General features: G+C 36.7%; 1 protein-coding gene across 1 annotated transcript in view; it reads right to left on the bottom strand.

The window, feature by feature from the left end:
- LOC107552141 (citron Rho-interacting kinase-like) overlaps nt 1–19,675 on the bottom strand; it is a 97,589-nt gene that overhangs the window by 65,454 nt on the left and 12,460 nt on the right. Inside the window, exons 4-10 of the mRNA XM_016233971.1 lie at nt 16,927–17,089; nt 12,170–12,283; nt 11,939–12,082; nt 11,727–11,846; nt 1,447–1,617; nt 1,312–1,365; nt 1,032–1,085 (exon numbers count right to left, since the gene is read on the bottom strand). Of these exons, the coding sequence (XP_016089457.1) occupies nt 1,032–1,085; nt 1,312–1,365; nt 1,447–1,617; nt 11,727–11,846; nt 11,939–12,082 (543 nt within the window). The 5' untranslated portion in view covers nt 12,170–12,283; nt 16,927–17,089. The remainder of the gene's footprint in view (nt 1–1,031; nt 1,086–1,311; nt 1,366–1,446; nt 1,618–11,726; nt 11,847–11,938; nt 12,083–12,169; nt 12,284–16,926; nt 17,090–19,675) is intronic.

The following is a 19,675-nucleotide window of genomic DNA, read 5'->3' as shown; positions in this document are numbered from 1 at the left end:
ATTTACTCACCCTCAAGCCATCCTAGGCATATATGACTTCCTTCTTTCAGATGAATCCAGTCGGAGTTATATTAAAAATTGACTTTGATCTTTCAAGCTGTTTAATGGCAGTCAGCAGGTGTTGCAGTGCATCTATCCAAAAGAAGTGAAATAAAGTGCATCCATCCATAATAAAAAGTGTCTCACACGGCTCCGGGGGGTGAACAAAGGCCTCCTGTAATGAATCGATGCATTTTTGTAAAAAAAAAAAAAACATATTTAAAACATAATAATCACTTTAATCTAGCTTGCGCTCACTGTTGTACACAGAAGCAGCTCCGGGCGGATGACGTAAGATGTCAACGTTGCGCATGCGCCGGTGAGTCTCGTGAAAACAAACGTTTGTTAACAGGAGCAAAGGAAGCAAAGTTTCCTTACTTTAGCAAAGGAAAACCAGTCTCCTCTTGGCATATATCGAAATCCTCTGACATGCTTCTTTACAAATCCTCATTTTGTACTTCTAATTAGTGACCATTGTTTTGTTTTGATCTCTCCGCTGCGCTTCCGCATTTGTCACTTCTGAGCGACGCATGTGCAACGCCGACGTCTTCATCCGCCCAGAGCCGCTTCCGTGTACAACAGTGAGCACAAGCTAGATTAAAGTGATTATTACGTTTTAAATATGGTTATTTTTCTATAACCAAAAACGCATCAATTCGCTACAGGAGGCCTTTGTTCACCCCCCGGAGCCATGTGAGGCACTTTTTATTATGGATGGATGCGCTTTATTTCACTTCTTTTGGACTGATGAACCGCAACACCCACTGACTGCCATTAAACAGCTTGGAAGATCAAAGTCCATTTTTAATATAACTCCGACTGGATTTGTCTGAAAGAAGAAAGTCATATACACCTAGGATGCCTTGAGGGTGAGTAATTCATGGGCTAATTTTTCATTTTTGGGTGAACTAACCCTTTAAATCAATAATATTAACAATAATAATTTTTCAGTTCTTTGAGAAGGGCTGATTTTTAAATAAATGTGCACATACCTTGGCAAGCTTCTCCTGGAGTTCTTCAACCTTCACTTGTTGCTCTGCATTGGTCTGAGACATTTACAAATAAAAGAAGCTTAAATACAAAAACAGCTGCATTAGCAATTGCACTAGACACTTGCTCCAGACTGGTTAGTGCTGGTCAATCAGCATGGCATTTTTGCTCATTTACCATGGAGGTATTTTTGGTTATGCAAGTTAGGAAGTCTAGCAACAAAATATGTTGGTCTTCTTAACAGCAAATGGAAACGGTGTAAGTAAATAGTGATTTAATTACCTTCTGCAATTTGGTCAGAAGTTCTTCCATCTCAGTTTTGCCTTGTTCTTTGGCCTGCAGAATCAAAACATAGACTGATCGCATCTCATCTAGAGTGCATCAGCAGGACGGTTCTCGCTTTGAACGTGAACAAACCTTCTGAATCTTCTGCTGGTATTCCACAGCCTTCCTCTTGAGGTCCTCGCTGGTCTGGCGAGACTCTTTCAGCTCGGATTCGTACAGGTCGCTGCGGCGGCGAGCGGCGGACAGGTTCTCCTCCAGCTGACGAATAGAAACGCGCATTTCCTCCAGCTGAGCGTGGTACTCCTGCAGGGTCATAAATGGTTAAAATGGCACTTTAGTTACTGTCCTCTGTGTCCATGTCTATAAAGAACAGAAACATGGTCAAAATGTTTTATTATGATTAAAAGATGAATATGAGACAAAACTACAGAATGTCTCATTTTATTATTGGGTGTTTCAACACATACATGTTTTACCAACTAAGAAGATCAGCACTTTTAGAGTTTCATCCCCCTATCTGATATAAGCATAAGTATTGGAACAGTTGCCTTTGCCATTGAATCAGCTGTGTCCTGTTGCATTAGTTCTTCAGATATTAAAAGTAGGGAATGTGTCATATCAGTTATATGCACTGCTTCTGCATTCTGAGTATATATATATATATATATATATACACACAGTATATATATACAGTATATATATATATTTTTTAATGGAACAGTTTATTGAGATACAATTTGTTAAATATATCAAATAAAAATGTGTTTGTTGTTGAGCATCATATTTGATACATGAGGCTTTTACGGCTCGTATAGTGTCATATGATAAACATGTCAGTTTTATTCAGAGGCCCAATCTGAGCAAAAACATGATTTTTCTAAAAACTAAATAAATAAAAAAACATCTATTAATAATCAAGTAAACCTACTTCAGTCCAGTAAGGGTTCATCTTGAAATATTACTAACTATATAAAAGTTATTACGTTTACTTCAAAAAATCAGCAAAGATTTTACAGCAAAAAGACATGTGAAGCATGAGCTGAAAGTGGACATTTTTTGCAATTATACTAAAAGGCCTTATTAAAAAAAAATCTAAACTATCAATCAGATGACAGAAAGCATGTAGTAGATTATGTGCAACAGGTTTTTCATCAAAGATTTGACAACCTTGATCATTTAAAGGCATTTATAAGGTTATATTATTTTAATATTCCTGTGTTCGACACAGCAAACCATTCATATGGGTAAGAAGCATTTCAAAAAGAATAAAGGAATCAGATTGAGCTCATGCAACCCATTTTGAATGCAGCACTAAGCAAACTGCTATGTGCAAAATGGCAGAATCAAATAAAATAGGAGAATCAGAAGACCTTTGTGAGAGAACATGAGGCAGAGGAGATGAAATCAGTCTGAGTAACCAACCGCGGGATATAGAGAGAGACCAGTACATGAAAAGCAGAGCGGAGAAGTGGATACATAAGTGTGCTGAGTGGGTGAAAGGTCAGCGAGTGGGAGGACAGTGTGAGTGTGCCAGTCCGAGTCCGAATCGCCTCTCGTCGTTTCATCAGCCATTAGCTACAGGTCACAAAACGCATCCACGCCACAATCGCCTAACGAGACGTCTTACGGCGTTTAGCGATAAAACATTAGCCTGGGCTATGTTAAAGGGGAAAAGGAAATCCAGCATGACAGGCATAGAAGATAGAATCAGTAACTGTCTGTGTTTATTACATGTTGTTGTAAAGCATGTTGGACATGCTCCTGTGGAATTTGGGTAATCTGCACCCATAGAGACCAAGCATTAAAGTAACATTCACCTGAAAATGTTCTGAAAATGTCCTCACCCTTAGATCATCAAAGATGTAGATGAGTTTGTTTCTTCATCAGATTTGGAGAAATGCAGCATTACATCACTTGCTCACCAATGCATCCTCTGTAGTGAATGGGTGCCGTCAGAATGAGAGTCCAAACAGCTGATAAAAACGTCACAATAACCCACAAGTAATCCAGACCACTCCAGTCCATCAGTTAATGCCTTGTGAAGTGAACAATTGCTTCCAGAAAATCTGAATTTCGTCTGAATCAGGAGAGAAATATGCACAGATCGTATTTTAGCTGGAAGCAACGGTTTGAAGTTGAAGAGATCATAAAGAATTTGTTTCTTAGAAAAATTTAGCTTTTCACTTCACGAGATGTTAACTGATGGACTGGAGTGGTGTGGATTATTGTGATGTTTTTAACAGCTGTTTGGACTCTCATTCTGACGGCACCCATTCACTGCAGAGGATGCATTGGTGAGCAAGTGATGGAATGCTTAACTTCTCCAAATCTATTCAGATAAAGAAACAAATTCATCTTGGATGTCCTGAAAGGAAGCACATTTTCAGCAAATTTTAATTTCTGGGTGAACTACTTTAGTATTATTGTTGTCCTATTTATTATGCAGTTGCCTTTAAAAAAAAAAAAGCATATGACACTTGAGACCATGCTATATTGTGAAAATGCGGAGGAAAAACAGTGAAGTTCAGGTATGGAAAAGCATGTTTGTGCTTTTTGCTTTACAGCACCATAATGAGATTTATAATTATGCAACAGAAATGACAGAAAAGAGGTGCTTGACATTTTGTAAAATTGCCTCCCAAATGAAAGTCATAATATAAAAAAAGAAAAATCAGCTCAAAGTGAGTCAACACAATCTTCATCTGTCAGTCCTCTATGCTATGTGATTGCTTGATTATCAATAGTGAGCTAATTGCTCTCCTACACAAATAACGTCAATTGTGACAATGACATTTTGCCAGAAAGTGCCTGGAATTACAGCATCTGCAATAGTTGCAAGCACTAAAAAGATCCCAAATGCAATATTCATTCATCAGAAAGAAAACCACAAATGAGACCTATTAAATACATCAATTGTTTCTCCTAAATGCCAATCAGATTAAATGAAAAGCCAACTGATGCTTTTGCTTAAATCTCACGTTTTCAAATTTTTGTCATTTCAGCAATTCAGAAATACAGCACTTTATATATCAATATCAGGCATTGAAAACCCCATATAGATCAAACACTACAATCTAAAATTCATCTCCTCTAGACTTTAACAATAGATCTTAACAATGTCTTAAAATCTGATATTAATGTCCATTTATATTTAAGAGAAACAGAGACAAAGTTTATATTTAAAAGAAAATTACAATTTTGTAAATTTAAAGTAAAATTAAAGTAATAAATAAAATTAGGCCTGGGCGATAAAACGGTATCGATATTTATCGACGGTACACCTTCTTCGATAACGATATAAAAAATGTTCGATATAGCACACGGTATAGGCATGTGCTATGAGTGACGCAGACAGCACACACGAACACGAACACATGCTGAAATGAGTGCTGTGCCTGCCTGTGATGAGGAGATGGTGAATAAAGAATGAATATTAGTCGAATTTAAAATAAACCTTTGCAATGTTAGGTGTGCGTCAGGGAGCGTCATCAGTGGAGCACGAGATGCGGTGATGATGATGTAAGTGACATTATTGCATTTGAATGTTTTGTTAGTCTAGCCCACGAGACGCGCCACTGCTGCGTTATTCATTCAAAATATTAAAGAAATATATAAGCTCAATGCGGAGATGATCTTGATTAGGTTAAAACCTGTTTTTATACAGTCTATGGTTACAACCGAAACCAAGCCATTCACACAGAACACATATTCAGCGCATTTTTAGACGGACAAATATGACTGCTGCACTCGCGTCTCACACAAGAGATGTAGCCATGCAAAGTTAAAACAGTTTAAACTTTTAGAAAACACGTCACGAATTTGTGGAAGTTTATCCCTTTTCACTGCGTCTCATATGTTTTTAAAGGCAATCTGTGTGATGGGTGCTTCGGCTCTTTGGATTAAGCAATGCATAAATACAAGATGCTGTTTTGTTCATAACTGTTTATGCAATTTACAAAATTATATTTGATTTTTATGAGTTAATTTAGACGTAATGCAAGTTTTTTTTATAGAGTTACTTCCTTGCATTGACAATTTAAATGCGCTGCATTATTTTGTTCATTGCGCCCTCCTGTGGCCTCGGGAGACAAGACAAAAGTTTCCTTAAAACTTATTTAATCTGCATATAAAACATTAGAAATTAGATATGTTTAATTTTTATTTTGTGTTTGATTGTTAAAACAAAAAATGTGTTGTTTGTCTCAATAAATTGGGTTAATTTAAAAATACAGTGGTTAAATTAAAAAAACATTTCTATTGCTCTTTGTTTTAAAAAAGGTTATAAAAAATTTCAATAATTATCGATACCGAACGATATGAAACATTATATCGTTGATACATTTTTTAGCTATATCGCCCAGCCCTAGTTCAAATGAACACATAATTCATGACTACAAACTTAACAAAAATTTTAGTCTTTTAAGACAGCATTCACATTATCCAAAGCAACTTTCAAATGAGCGAGTCCACTGAAAGCCCAAACGCTAAAAGGCAAAGCAAAAACCAAATCTGTCAGCCGCTAAAACTTCCATTTGAACTGGAAATCACCCTTTAAAAGCAGCTCTGTTCTGAACTGACAGCTTAATGGACCAATTCCCCCCTGAGCTTAACAAACTTCATATATTCATGAAACTGAACAAAGCCTTTCTGTGCCACTTTTTTTAAGCATAAGAGAGCCCAACAACTACAGTCATTTTCCCATAGGGATTTAAAAACAAGACCTTTAGTAAAGACTTCCAAGTCATTAACCAAAACCTGCTCCAAGATGAAACACAACATTATAAACTTTAAATTTAAAAAAGGCTTTAAAAACTCAGCAGTGATGAGGAAATTACCTGCTACTATCCCACATAAAGCACTGTGAATAATGTAATCAAATTAGGCACAACAACAAAATGTAAAACTGCTGATTACAAGTCACTTATATGAGAATAAAAGCTCTATTAACTTTTTTTTTTTTGCTTGTTTGTGTTTGCAAATACCAATCATTACAAATATGTTGTTTCTGCAAGTTACTTTTAAACAGTAAGTGGCGACAAATTACCATCTTTAAAGGAGACATATTATGCCCCTTTTTACAAAATGTAATATAAGTCTCTGGTGTCCCCAGAATGTGTCTGTTAAGTTTCAGCTCAAAATACTCAACAGATCATTTATTATATCATTTTGAAAATGTCTATTTTGAGTGGAAGTAGAAACACGCTGTTTTTCAGGCCTGTGTCTTTAAATTCAAATAAGCTGCTGCTCCCCTTCATATATTCATGAAACTGAACAAAGCCTTTCTGTGCCACTTTTTTTAAGCATAAGAGAGCCCAACAACTACAGTAATTTTCCCATAGGGATTTAAAAACAAGACCTTTAGTAAAGACTTCCAAGTCATTAACCAAAACCTGCTCCAAGATGAAACACAACATTATAAACTTTAAATTTAAAAAAGGCTTTAAAAACTCAGCAGTGATGAGGAAATTACCTGCTACTATCCCACATAAAGCACTGTGAATAATGTAATCAAATTAGGCACAACAACAAAATGTAAAACTGCTGATTACAAGTCACTTATATGAGAATAAAAGCTCTATTAACTTTTTTTTTTTTGCTTGTTTGTGTTTGCAAATACCAATCATTACAAATATGTTGTTTCTGCAAGTTACTTTTAAACAGTAAGTGGCGACAAATTACCATCTTTAAAGGAGACATATTATGCCCCTTTTTACAAAATGTAATATAAGTCTCTGGTGTCCCCAGAATGTGTCTGTTAAGTTTCAGCTCAAAATACTCAACAGATCATTTATTATATCATTTTGAAAATGTCTATTTTGAGTGGAAGTAGAAACACGCTGTTTTTCAGGCCTGTGTCTTTAAATTCAAATAAGCTGCTGCTCCCCGCCCCCTTTTCCAGAATAGAGCTGCCATTACAGCTCGGACCTGCTAAAAACATCTGTTTTGGTTCTGATTATCATGTTTATCATGCTGAAATAATGCGTTTTAAACCATATGAGTCTAAACTACTGATATTCGGTTTTCTGAGCGCACACGGACAGAAAGCGGCTGTCACAGAATGTGAGTACTAAACTAAGTTCTCATTCACACACAAGTTTACGTTAAAAACACACGAGTTACAAAAACAGTGGGTTATGTTTGTGAAGGTAAACAGCTAGGAAATAAATTGCTCGTTTATTTTAGATCTGTGTGGCAGCAGCAATATATTGAATCATTCATGTAACTGATTTGTTGGAAAATACTTGATTTATTCGCAAAGAAACACTTTGTTTCTGCTTCTGCTTTGTCTTTGTTTGTAAATATATTTTCGCGGTGGAGCAAAAACAGACAAACTGACTATTATGTCTAAAATGTTTTGTATTAAATATTAACGTATTTTTTTAGTGCATTCAAACATTTTAGACTAACATGTGAAAATTTAGTAAAAAGTAACTTATTAATAATAATATTAATTTTCACAACAGAAACAGAGAGCAAAAGCAAGGCAGTTTTCGTTTCATATTGAGAGTATAATTTCATTAAAAAATATATATATTTTCATTATTCAACATTCATAAAAAAAACATTTGTAACCACCAAAGCATTTATGTAGAATACATTATAAAGGTATTCATAATGTACGTCGTAATGTATTATATCTTTTCATAAATAACTGCAATCAAAGTTAAATTGCATTATAATATTTGAAAGTTTTGTTTTTCATTTGATTTAATGGATTAAACTTTCTAAAGGTGTAACAATGAAGAGATAAGTATTATAATGTATTATAACTGTGGTTACAATTATTTATGAGATCATGCAATGCATTATAAGGCGCATTGCAAAGCATAATTAATTAGGGGTGCTCCGATTGATCGGCTACCGATCACTATCGGCCGATAATCGCTTTGGGATGATTGATCAGCGGTCTCTAAAAAGGCCGATCTCAAAAAACCGATCTCAAGCTGATGATGCGCTGCCATGAGATGTTTGGCACGACATGCTGCAGCACCGTCTCAGTCTCTGTCTGGCGCGGGTAAAATAATTCTTATGCTGAAGGTGAGGTGCAACTCATATTTCTTCATTAAATAACTCAAAGTAATTGGAGCTGCACACTGCACAGTTGACAGGAATTGTCACTTGCACAATCGCGGCAGTGTTGCATCGTCACTAAAGTCTATAAATTGCATTTATTTTAAATTCTTGCCAGTGTTTATCCATTCAGCTCCTGGAGACCGTGCGCTCATGCACACTCGCAGCACACACACATAATGCCAGGTTCACATTACTCCGTTTGCAGTGCGGTGCGTATTTTTTTCATATATTAAGCGTTCACACTGCACACAGTTGCGGTGCGGCAGTGGGTTTTGTAAAAAACAAAAAAAAAACAACAACAAAAACAACTTGGAATAAACTACAGAAAGTGAGAAAAGAACTCTCAACATTAGGCTACTAAAAAGGTCAGTTTAATCTCGCAAAAACTCCCGTTAATAAAAAATCTGACTACACTGCACAATTAATCTCTCACACTGCATCTTCATTGCTTATGATGAATTCGGTGCTTGCATGTACACCGCTCTTATTATTATTGCAGCTTAGATGTTCAAATAGTTGCACTACTCCGACTTTGCCACAAGGAAAAGTTCGTACGCCTGCTCAGAGCCTGATGTGGCGGTAAGTACTTTTCCATGTCAAAGATCGTTTTTATAAATATGAACGTTGCCGTGGATTTTAGCATATGCACACACTAAGATCAAATCTGCGCGTACGCACATTTTATAGATGAGGCCCCAATTAATTAACAGCACATCATGCAATTAGATAAAAAAATCGCTTGATATATGTGTGAGTGTGTGTGTCTACTTGTTTATGCTACATTGTGGGGACCAAATGTCCCCACAAGAATAGTAAAACATGAAATGTTTTACATTGTGGGGACCGAACTGTGGTCCCCACAAGGGAAAAAAGATTAAAAATAGTAAATGATGTTTATCTGAAAATGTAACATTAGGGTTGGGTTAGGGGATAGAAAATATCTTTGGTCAGTATAAAAGTAATAGAAATCTATGGAAAGTCCACAGAAACAAACGTGTGTGTGTGTGTTTGTATATTTACACAGTACATATATATATATATAGTTGAGTCTTGTATTAATTATAAAAAATAATTATATATCTTATCGCTATTCCTTGTTTAGTTCATAAATATTAATAAATATAACAAAACACATGCACAAAGACAATTTGACTATGCAGCAGAGTTTGAAATCATCAACTAGCAGCAAAGTTCTGTGAAACGAAACTGAAATTTTATCAAACCAAACAGTTTGATCAAATCTGTAGGATAAATGAAAAGTGAACACTTCATTTAAAAGTCTGATTGTTGCTAATTTGAGACCTTTGCCGGTTTGTCACGACAGCATTTCCACTGCATCTGCAACATCCTTCACTGCGAGGTACCATTTTTGTCTCCATGGCAACCACAGTGCGATGGAGCCTGGCTCTGGGGGAGACGTGCAAGAAGCGGCAGAAAGCAGGCTGTTTTTCCATTATGTTCTTACCTTCACATCTCATTCAGTCTTGCATTCTCCATCACTTTACTCGTGACTTTAAGTGGCCATCGCTATTTCAGATAGTGTTTCAGAAGCTGAGATGGACAGAGATCATTTGTACTCATACTGTGGACTCTATCAGCAGGGCTCTTATTAGCAGACGCCTGTGAAGCTCTATGGGAATAATCTGTGAAATGCTCACTCAGACCTCCCAGTGCTAAACAAAAACACATGTCACAAGATGCTCCAGCATTTAAACATACTTTAATGAACTACAATGCACACTATCCTGAAACCTCTGGTTATGTCAGTCAGAGGTACATACACCACTGCAGACACACACACAAAAATAAAAACTTATTATGAAATGTTTTGAAAACATTTTGTGTTTGTGTTGTGATTTAGTTCATTAGTAAATAGTTCAGCAAAAAATAAACATTTGCTGAAAATGTACTCACCCTTAGGCCATCCAAGATGTAGATGAGTTTGTTTCTTCATCAGATTTGGAGAAATGTAGCATTGCATCACTTGCTCAGCAATGGATGCTCTGCAGTGAATGGGTGCCGTCAGAATGAGAGTCCAAACAGCTGATAAAAACATCACAATAATCCACAAGTAATCCACACCACTCCAGTCCATTAATTAACGTCTTGTGAAATGAAAAGCTATGTGTTTGTAAGAAACAAATCCATCATTAAGATTTAACTTCAAACAGTTGCTTAACTTCAAACTGTTGTCCTCTCACATTAAAACCCACCCACATATTTGTTTAGAGCTCTTTTGGACTGTGTTGGCTTGTAAACAGTACTTGATCTGTACACATTTCTCTCCTGATTCAGACCAGATGACTTTTACACTGGATGAAGCATTATTATGGATTAAGGACTCATATTTTGGCCAGTTTGAAGTTAAAAACATCTTAATGCTTTCTTAGAAACACTCAGCTTTTAATTTCATAAGACATTAACTGCTGGACTGGAGTGGTGTGGATTACTTGTGGATTATTGTGATGTGTTTATCAGCTGTTTGGACTCTCATTCTGACGGCACCCATTCACTGCAGAGCATCCATTGGTGAGCAAATGATGCAATGCTACATTTCTCCAAATCTAAGAAAGAAACAAACTCTTCTACATCTTGGATGGCCTGTGGGTTAGGACAGTTTTAGCAAATTTTCATTTTTGTGTGAACTATTCCTTTAAGGTCCCTGCATATTCTCCAAAAACAGGTACCACGTTACAATGACAGAATTATGAGTTTGATAACCAGAGAATGTATGAACTGATAAAAATGTATACAGCTTAAAAGACAGTATAAGTCATTATAATCCGTAATTATGTCCCCACTGGATGCAACAAATGCCTCGTTTATAATGGGCTTTATTGGTTTTGTCTCGTCGCTCCGGAACACGGCATCACAGTATGGTAGGGGCGTAACATTTCCGTCACATGCTTGAGGAATTCAGCCAATCACAACGCACTGGATAGCTGGCCAATCACAGCACACCTCACTTTTCAGACCGATGAGCTTTGTAAAAATCGACGCGTTTCAGAAAGGCGGGGCATAGAGGAGAAACAATAATGTACAATATATGGAAAATAATGTGGTTTTTGAACCTTAAACCGCATAAACACATTGCGTTACACCAAATACACAAAATAATGTTCTTTTTAGCAACATCATATGACCTTTTTAATGCATTAATGTATTAATGCAATCTAAGTCACTTTGGACAAAGGCATCTGATAATTGCATAAATGTTAATGTCTTCTAGAAAACAAGACAATAATACCGATTAAGGAACTTCTTTTTGCAGTTTATAGAGCTCTCCACTCACTGGAATAATATACATTGTCAAAAATGCTACTGAAGTGAATTCACACCTGTTCTTTGATTTCCTGCAGTTTGTTGCTCTGCTCCCGTATGTCGTGCAGGAGCTGCAGAGCTTTATCATCCTCCTGCGTAACCTCCATGCGGGCCTGCTCCAAACTGCGCTTCAAACTCTGAAATACACACAAAACAAACAAAAAGTTTGACAAACCAAGCCGTGCAATTCAGACCACGCCACATTTCCACATGGAAACAGTAAACTCACACTGCATTCGGTGATATAGGTGGCCAAGTCTTGTTCTAAGATGGTTCTTTGGGTTTCTGAAGCCTTGAGCTCCACGTCCTTCTGCTGCAGAACTGACTCCAGGTCTGACATCTTGCGCTGCACTTTTGAAATCTCCTGCTCCATCTTTCAAAACAAGAAGGCAAATAGACATCGGTACACATATGAGGGATTGAATTATCCATAAAATAGCGTAGGACTTGTCAAATGTACCTTTACATATGATTGTCTGCACTTCCTCTAGCAATCTGAAAGCTTCGGCTCTGAAGGTCTTGTTCTTTGTGTGCTTGTAAGCTGAAAGACGAGGTCTGAATGAGCGTGCCCTTTCTAGAAAAAAGAGAGAAAAATAGGAGACGCTGAAGAACATGAAACTTTTTTTATATTTTAATTATACCAAAACAAAATGACTTCAACTACTGTTGTTAATAGTGAAAGTTACCGTTCTGATCATCCACAAAGCCAGCAAAACAGTTAAATGCTCCATTTCAGCTCTAATTAAGCCAAGACATATGCAAATTGATTAAAATTTGCAACGCAAATCTCAGAAAACAAAGAAGCTCCAACAATATGCCTGCAAACAACAAATAATTAATCACTGCAATTACAAAACGGCACATGATTTGATTCCAAAAGGAAAAAAGAAACATGATGCCAGGACACACATTTTGAACTGCATTCAGATTACATTTATTTATTATCCAACTCGATCTGAATAAAAGCTGTCAAATCTGTGGGATATATGGTCCTGCTTCAACGCAAGTCAGATTTTAACACATTTCTAGCATCCTCTAAGTCCGATTGCTTAGAGAAGTCAACAAGCTGCACTTTTTATTCAGTAAGGATGCATTAAATTGATCAAAAGTGACAGTAAAGGTATTTATATTCAATGTTACAAAAGATTTCTATTTCAAATAAATGCTGTTCTTTTGAACTTTCTATTCATCAAAGAATCCTGAAAAATAAAATATATATCACATTTTCCACAAACACATGAAGCAGCACAACTGCTTTCAACATTGATAATCATCAGAAATATTTATTGAGCAGCAAATCAGCATATTAGAATGATTTCTGAAGGATCATGTGACACTGAAGACTGGAATAATGATGCTGAAAATTCAGCTTTGATCACAGCAATAAATGACATTTTAAAATATATGCAAATAGAAAACACTTATTTGAAATTGTAATAATATTTCACAATATTACAGTATTTTGCTGTATTTTTGATCAAATAATTGCAGCCTTGGTGACCAGAAGAGATTTTCAGAAACATTAACATTTTTGAACGGTAGTTTATGCAGCACAAGCTCTCTACTATGGAAACCAAAATACTGTTGACATCATCTTGCACTCAGGGGACCATACAATTTTTGTCAAATCAAATTCTCTCTAGTCTCTAGAACGAGAATGTATACTGAATCCTTACTGCGTTTTGCTTTAGTATTTTCTGCGCATACAAGCTCAGCACGGAGCGTATAGTGCAGTCTATTTTTAACAAGCCCAATCATATTAGATATGCATAGACTGTTTCTAACTGCCACTCTCTACTTGGCATCCTTGGAGATGGAGGGAAAAATGAACGACAGAAAAAAAGAGCTCCTAATAAAAGCACAAGCATCTCTACTCCTCCATAGCATTCCCTCTCTCTCTCCGGCTTTTTCTTTCAGTAGCCTGAGGCTTTACAATTCAGCATTAGGGGGCTTATAGATTACAAAACACACACACACAATCCAAAAGATGCTTATGGAATTGCTTTCTGAACCGGTATGAACTCATGTTCACATTCACAGAAACATGCAGCCTTCAGGAACACACACTCTAAACGCGTAAAACCTGCTGAAGGTCCCGTGACTCGGTCACACATGTGTGATACAGACTCAAAGCCGTGACTACAGGCATGTCATGCAAGTGTTTAACATTCTCAGATGTTATTTATGAGATGACACCATTTCTAAATTTGCAAACCACTTTTGTGGCAGAGTCTTAACTTTGATAAAGAATATCTCTTTGGTTTTGACTTTAGTCTTTGCAACTTCAGGGATCTTATCTATGCACAATCAGCTTGTAACACGCCAAAAAGAAATCATATGACCCCTTAAATTTAACAAAATAATAATATGCATGATTTTAACTGTGATCTTAATTTGATGTGTAGAACTATCCTGTGATCAAAGTTCAAAAGTTTGAAAGTAAACATGATATTTAGTGCTTTTTTCCTCAACACTACAACAAACTGCATCCAATCCACCATAAAACATACTGCGGGTTACATCACCACAACATGCAAATGGTCATGCAAAAATATGATTATACCTCTGAAGCCAGCTGGATGCATAATTTAGTACGTGGAAAATCAACACAGTGTTTCAAGATGAGGCATGATTATTCTGATCTCTCGGCTAATACTGATCTCTGGGGAGGGGGAATAAGAGAAATTCAGCTGTAGAGAAATGGGAAACAAACAAGAAACTCTGACCAAAGGGGATGAAAATCACAACAGTTCTCAAACCAGAATATTTTCATAGTTATGACACATTGTCATGCCGAAGGCCTGAATGAATATGAAATCACTGATCATCTAACATCATGGAGCATTAATGTAAACAAGAACTTGTGACGATTGACAGATAAGGTATAACTGATATGTTTAATATGTGAACAACAGGTCTGACACTTGACACAAATAAATAAATACATAAATAATCAAGACATTAAAATGTATTCAATATAATAAAATAAAGAAATCAAAAATAATACAACAACAAAAAAAATTTTAATGACCGAAATAAGTAAAATAAACAAATTAAAATAAATATTCAATAAATAAAATAAAATTAACAACTTAAATTAAATTAATTAAAAAATTAATTCAATAAAATGAAATTAGCAAAATAAAATAAACACATTCAAATAAACCATAAAATTAATTAAAATTACATCTGTAAATAAAATAACCAAAATAAATAAGTAAATTTAACAAAATAAAATGAAAAAATTAAAATAAAAAAAAAAATAAATACATAAAAAAACAAACAAACAGTAGGGCATTCTGAGTGATCACCCAAATCTGAACATGGATGACTGATATGATAGTATTGTCCACTTTCATTATACAGCACTGTCAAGCTCCAAAACATCATTCATGGATGGATGGATTCTCTGAAGGGCCTGTTGCAGCAGCCTCATGAATGCACAAACAGATGCATGCATCAAATGTTGAGGTCATGCATTGAGTTCATTCACAGTAACACTTTCTATGCGTAAAGATAAAAATAACACTCTGTTTCTAGTGCTTTCCTCTATAACCATAGAATCCATGCCGTCTGAGCTGCAGTCACGACCACACAATCCCTTTACCTGATCAGCACTTATGCGTGAGTGCTCGCGTCAATAACATTATTATTTCTCAAAAATTATATTCAGTTATCAGTGTGTGTGGGATCATGTTTGAGAGCGGATGAAAAGCTCTGGAGGATTACGGAGCGTGTGCATCACGACACACCGCTGCCGCATGAAATCATCTCACTGTCAAACTTTCAGACAGCTCTGCATTAAAGTTAATGAGGATCACTGCACATCCTTAATGCAATTCAAATACTGTATCAATAATTCCAGAATCGTGCCATACTGATCTCTGCATGCTGAGCCTGTATTGCGTAGATTTTGTCTAATAGATATGACCACAAAAATCCAAATAATGACAGGTCAACAAAGCTTATTTAGGAGTGTTTGCGGGTTTAGGATTATGAGAGCAATTAAAACCAAAAATCAGCAGAGATTAAATGAATTGACTAACTATACTAATATTAGCAGGTTTAGCAAGGTTCAAGTCCCAAATTCTCATTTCCTCGTCTATTTGCTTCGGCATGTGTTCTGAAACAGAGCCAATCCAGTGTGAGATTCAGACAGTTTAAGTGGTTTAATAACAGCTTGAGCGACAGAAAGACACAATTCTCCTGAAATCTCCAATAGCTGGATTACAGGACTTCACGTCAGTGGTAACAGAATGAGGTAAACACAGGAAGTGATGCGGTATATGGGCGTGTCTGAGCTCAACTTTTTTGTTTGTTAACACATCTAAAAAATGATCGGCATTTGAAGATGTATTTCCCAGCAAATTGCAAACAAATGCATTATCGGATTCTTTTCAGTGGGGAACATAAAAACATCCATATGCGTCTTCAGTAGCAGTGCATGGAGGGAGGAGGAAGAAAGAGAGCAAAGTGCTGTTTCCATAGAAATAAGTCCATTCTGTCACCTTCTTGCTACTCTTTTCCTCATACATTTCTATTTCACTTCACCCACATACTGTATTTTTCTCCCTGAACACTCTACAGACCGGTTACCTGAACTACACGGCCGGAAATCAATAAATATTTGATTTTGCTGAAAAAAATGCGAGTGGTGCAAAACTCTGTCACGATGCCAGGCTGGTTGCCGGGGCATTGCAACGCGGTTGCTAGGGTCAAAAGACCCCATGCTCTGGATTTTTCACCTGTTTTCTACTGAAAATGGTGCATCTGATCACTTAATAAAGTACCAGCACGTAATGCACATGCTCGACTTCAATACTTTTGATGGAATCACTACAGAATAAGTCAGCAGCTGATATCTGAGCGGTTGTGTTGTACTGGGATTACTAATGACCAGCTCAGTGGTGATGTTCTGTTCAGACCTGGTGTCATGACACGCAGTGAGAGTTCACACGCTGACAGTGTTGGCATCTGTGCTGGCACCACTAGCCTCAACTCTCTCTCTGCACCCATCTGAGATGCCACCTGGACGTATTCTCAGCTTTTATACTATCACTAATGACAATATGTAACAAGGAGTCGCACATTAATAACTACTTACAGCAAAACAATGAAATACACATCCACAAAAAAGCACTGGATTGCCTCTGTCTCTTTCTGTGGTTCAGTAAACAACATTCACTCATAAACTCATATCTTGTCAATGATACTCACCCTAAAGGAGACCGGCTTGAGCTGCTGTTCTGCTTCGGATCCACTTTACAGAGTGCAGGTCCGCATGAGGGAAGCCCGAGAGTGTTGAGTCGTCCTGGGCAGCCATGAGCTGAAGAACGGGCATCTGTGGCTGGAGGTTTCTGGAGGAGCCATCCTCAGAGTTCTTGAGAAACAGAGGAGTCGTGCGGGAGAGACGGATCAGATACACTTGAGTGGGAAGAGAGAGGAGCACTGAGACGAGGAGGGAAGCGAGCTGTATCCTAGAGAAGACAGTGAATCGTGCACAACCTTCTCTCTCTCTCTCTCACTCTCTCTCTCCACTGCAGAAGCTCTCTATAATCACAGTAATACAAGCAGACTGACTCACTGTTGAAACTCAGCGCTCTCTCTCTCTCTCTCTCTCACTCAGAACTGATATTGATCTTTTCTCCCCACATCTGATTCCAATTTAGACATTTTGTGCCTCGCTGCTTACGTATGTCTTTATTTCCATATCATATATTCAGAGAATTTTCAGAGTCTACCTGTATCTATCACTCTATAGATCTGTCGCTCTATTATACTATCGCTTTATCTATCTGTTGCTCTATCTACGTCACACTATCATATCGCACTCTATCTGCCTGTCACTCTATCTACCTACCGCTCTATCTACATATCGTGCTCTGTTGCTCTGTCTATCATGCTATCGCTGACACTTTATCTACCTACAGTATCACTCTATCGACATAACACAGTCTGTCCCACTATTTTGCTATCTGATGCTTTATCTACATATTGCACTCTGTCGCTCTATCTATCCATCTGTCACTCTATATACCTATCACGCTCTTGTCTCTTTATCACTCTATCTGTCTATCTATCTAATATCTACATATTGTGCTGTCGGTCGATCCACTTATCGTGCTCTAGGGTTGTCTAAAATTGGCTGAAAAACTAAATTCGAATTTTGTACTTAAATATTATCAATATTCAAATTATATTCCAATGTAAAAGAAATAATTTCAGTTAGGGGGAAAATGCTTTTGGGACGTTCCACCGAATGGGAAACATTTCTGTCCACAGGATATTAAAAGTATACAAATGCATGAAAATGAACTCTAAAATACATTATTATTAAGCAAAGTGTCTTCACATTTAGCTAACTGCAAAATTTAGAATGTATAATTAAAATCATTAATAAAAACTACCTAGAACACTAAAGAAATAGTAGTTGTTGCATGTCCTCACTCCCTGCCTCTATAATTTACCATGAAATATTATGATTAAAATCCTTCAGAATTTTTTTTTTTGCATTTATGTGTGACTTTATATCCAATCAATGATTTCCTTTTTTTTTTCGAAAGAAAAAAATCCATAACATTTTTGATAAAATACACATTTTAGTCGTGTCCCCCAGGTTTACACTCAGTCCTGTTACCCTAACACATTCCCCCCTCTGATCAACTTGGAACATTCCAAAATATATTTTTCAAGAGGAAGTTGCATTATCCAGATCTTCTGAAGGCAATGGGGAGACCAAAGGTAAGTCCTCTCATTTTCTTTTCAATATATTTGATGATATTTCAACTGTTTCTGAGAGGGTCAATCTCAACATACTGCCCTGTTACCTAAATTATTTTTAGATGTTATTTGTTCATTTTAAAAATACACATTTTTGATAAATCACTAGAATTTGCTCAATATCCTCATGCTATTAGCATGTGTGCCATGTGGCTATTTAGCATGTATTTGCTAATTCTATGCTAAAAACTCGGTCCTGTTACCTTCAGTCCTGTTACTCATATAAGCCATAAGAGGACAGAGTAATAGTAACAGGAGTGAGTTGCATTCTCTGGTCCATTAATATAATAGTGTGAATATTAGTTTATGTAATATGATTTACTTGTACTTTTTATGTTTTACAGTTACCATTACTTATACTGTAAATGTATCATATGTACCATGTATTTACCATACTTGCAGAGTGCTAATCCACCACAGAGAAGCAGCGCCTTTATCGTGAACGACGTGTTAAAGACCCAAGAAACAGACACAACAATCAAGTTGTTTTTTGTCAGTGAGGAATCAATTGAGAAAGCAGTTTCAGAGATGCCCAATGATGTGCCACCATCCATTATGAGGACCCATCAGGTAGTGTCCCTAGCCCATGGAGAACTGAAATACAGGGATGTCAGCTGCTTGTGCACAACAACACAACATCTGAACTGTGGGTGCTTTAATGCAAAGCATTTCAAGTTCCAAATTCAGCAGACAGCTCCCATGGCTCCCACAATGACAGAAGTTCAGTGGCAAAATCCTTGAAGTTGTTGGCAAATGGTGTGTGCTGAAGTATGATGGTGATCTATACCCTGGTGTCATCACAGATACAAGTGAAACGCATGTTGAGGTCCGTTGCATGCAAAAGATTGGATTCAACAGGTTTTTCTGGCAAGCCCATGAAGACATCCATTGGTACTTGTTTGAGGACATTGTGTGAATACCACATCCTCAATCGTTTTCTCTGTTTCTGCCTCTTTCCATCTTGATTGTGATGAACTACAGTATCTCACAGTAGTGAGTACACCCCTCACATTTTTGTAAATATTTTATTATATCTTTTCATATGACAACACTGAAGAAATGACACTTTGCTACAATGTAAAGTAGTGAGTGTACAGCTTGTATAACAGTGTAAATTTACTGTCCCCTCAAAATAACTCAACACACAGCCATTAATGTCTAAACCGCTGGCCACAAAAGTGAGTAC

This window comes from Sinocyclocheilus grahami, unplaced genomic scaffold, assembly GCF_001515645.1.
Source record: "Sinocyclocheilus grahami isolate Dianchi unplaced genomic scaffold, SAMN03320097.WGS_v1.1 scaffold442.1, whole genome shotgun sequence".
Classification (NCBI taxonomy): domain Eukaryota; kingdom Metazoa; phylum Chordata; class Actinopteri; order Cypriniformes; family Cyprinidae; genus Sinocyclocheilus; species Sinocyclocheilus grahami.
Note: the sequence above shows the minus strand (reverse complement) of the source record. Positions and strands in the feature narration are given on the sequence as shown.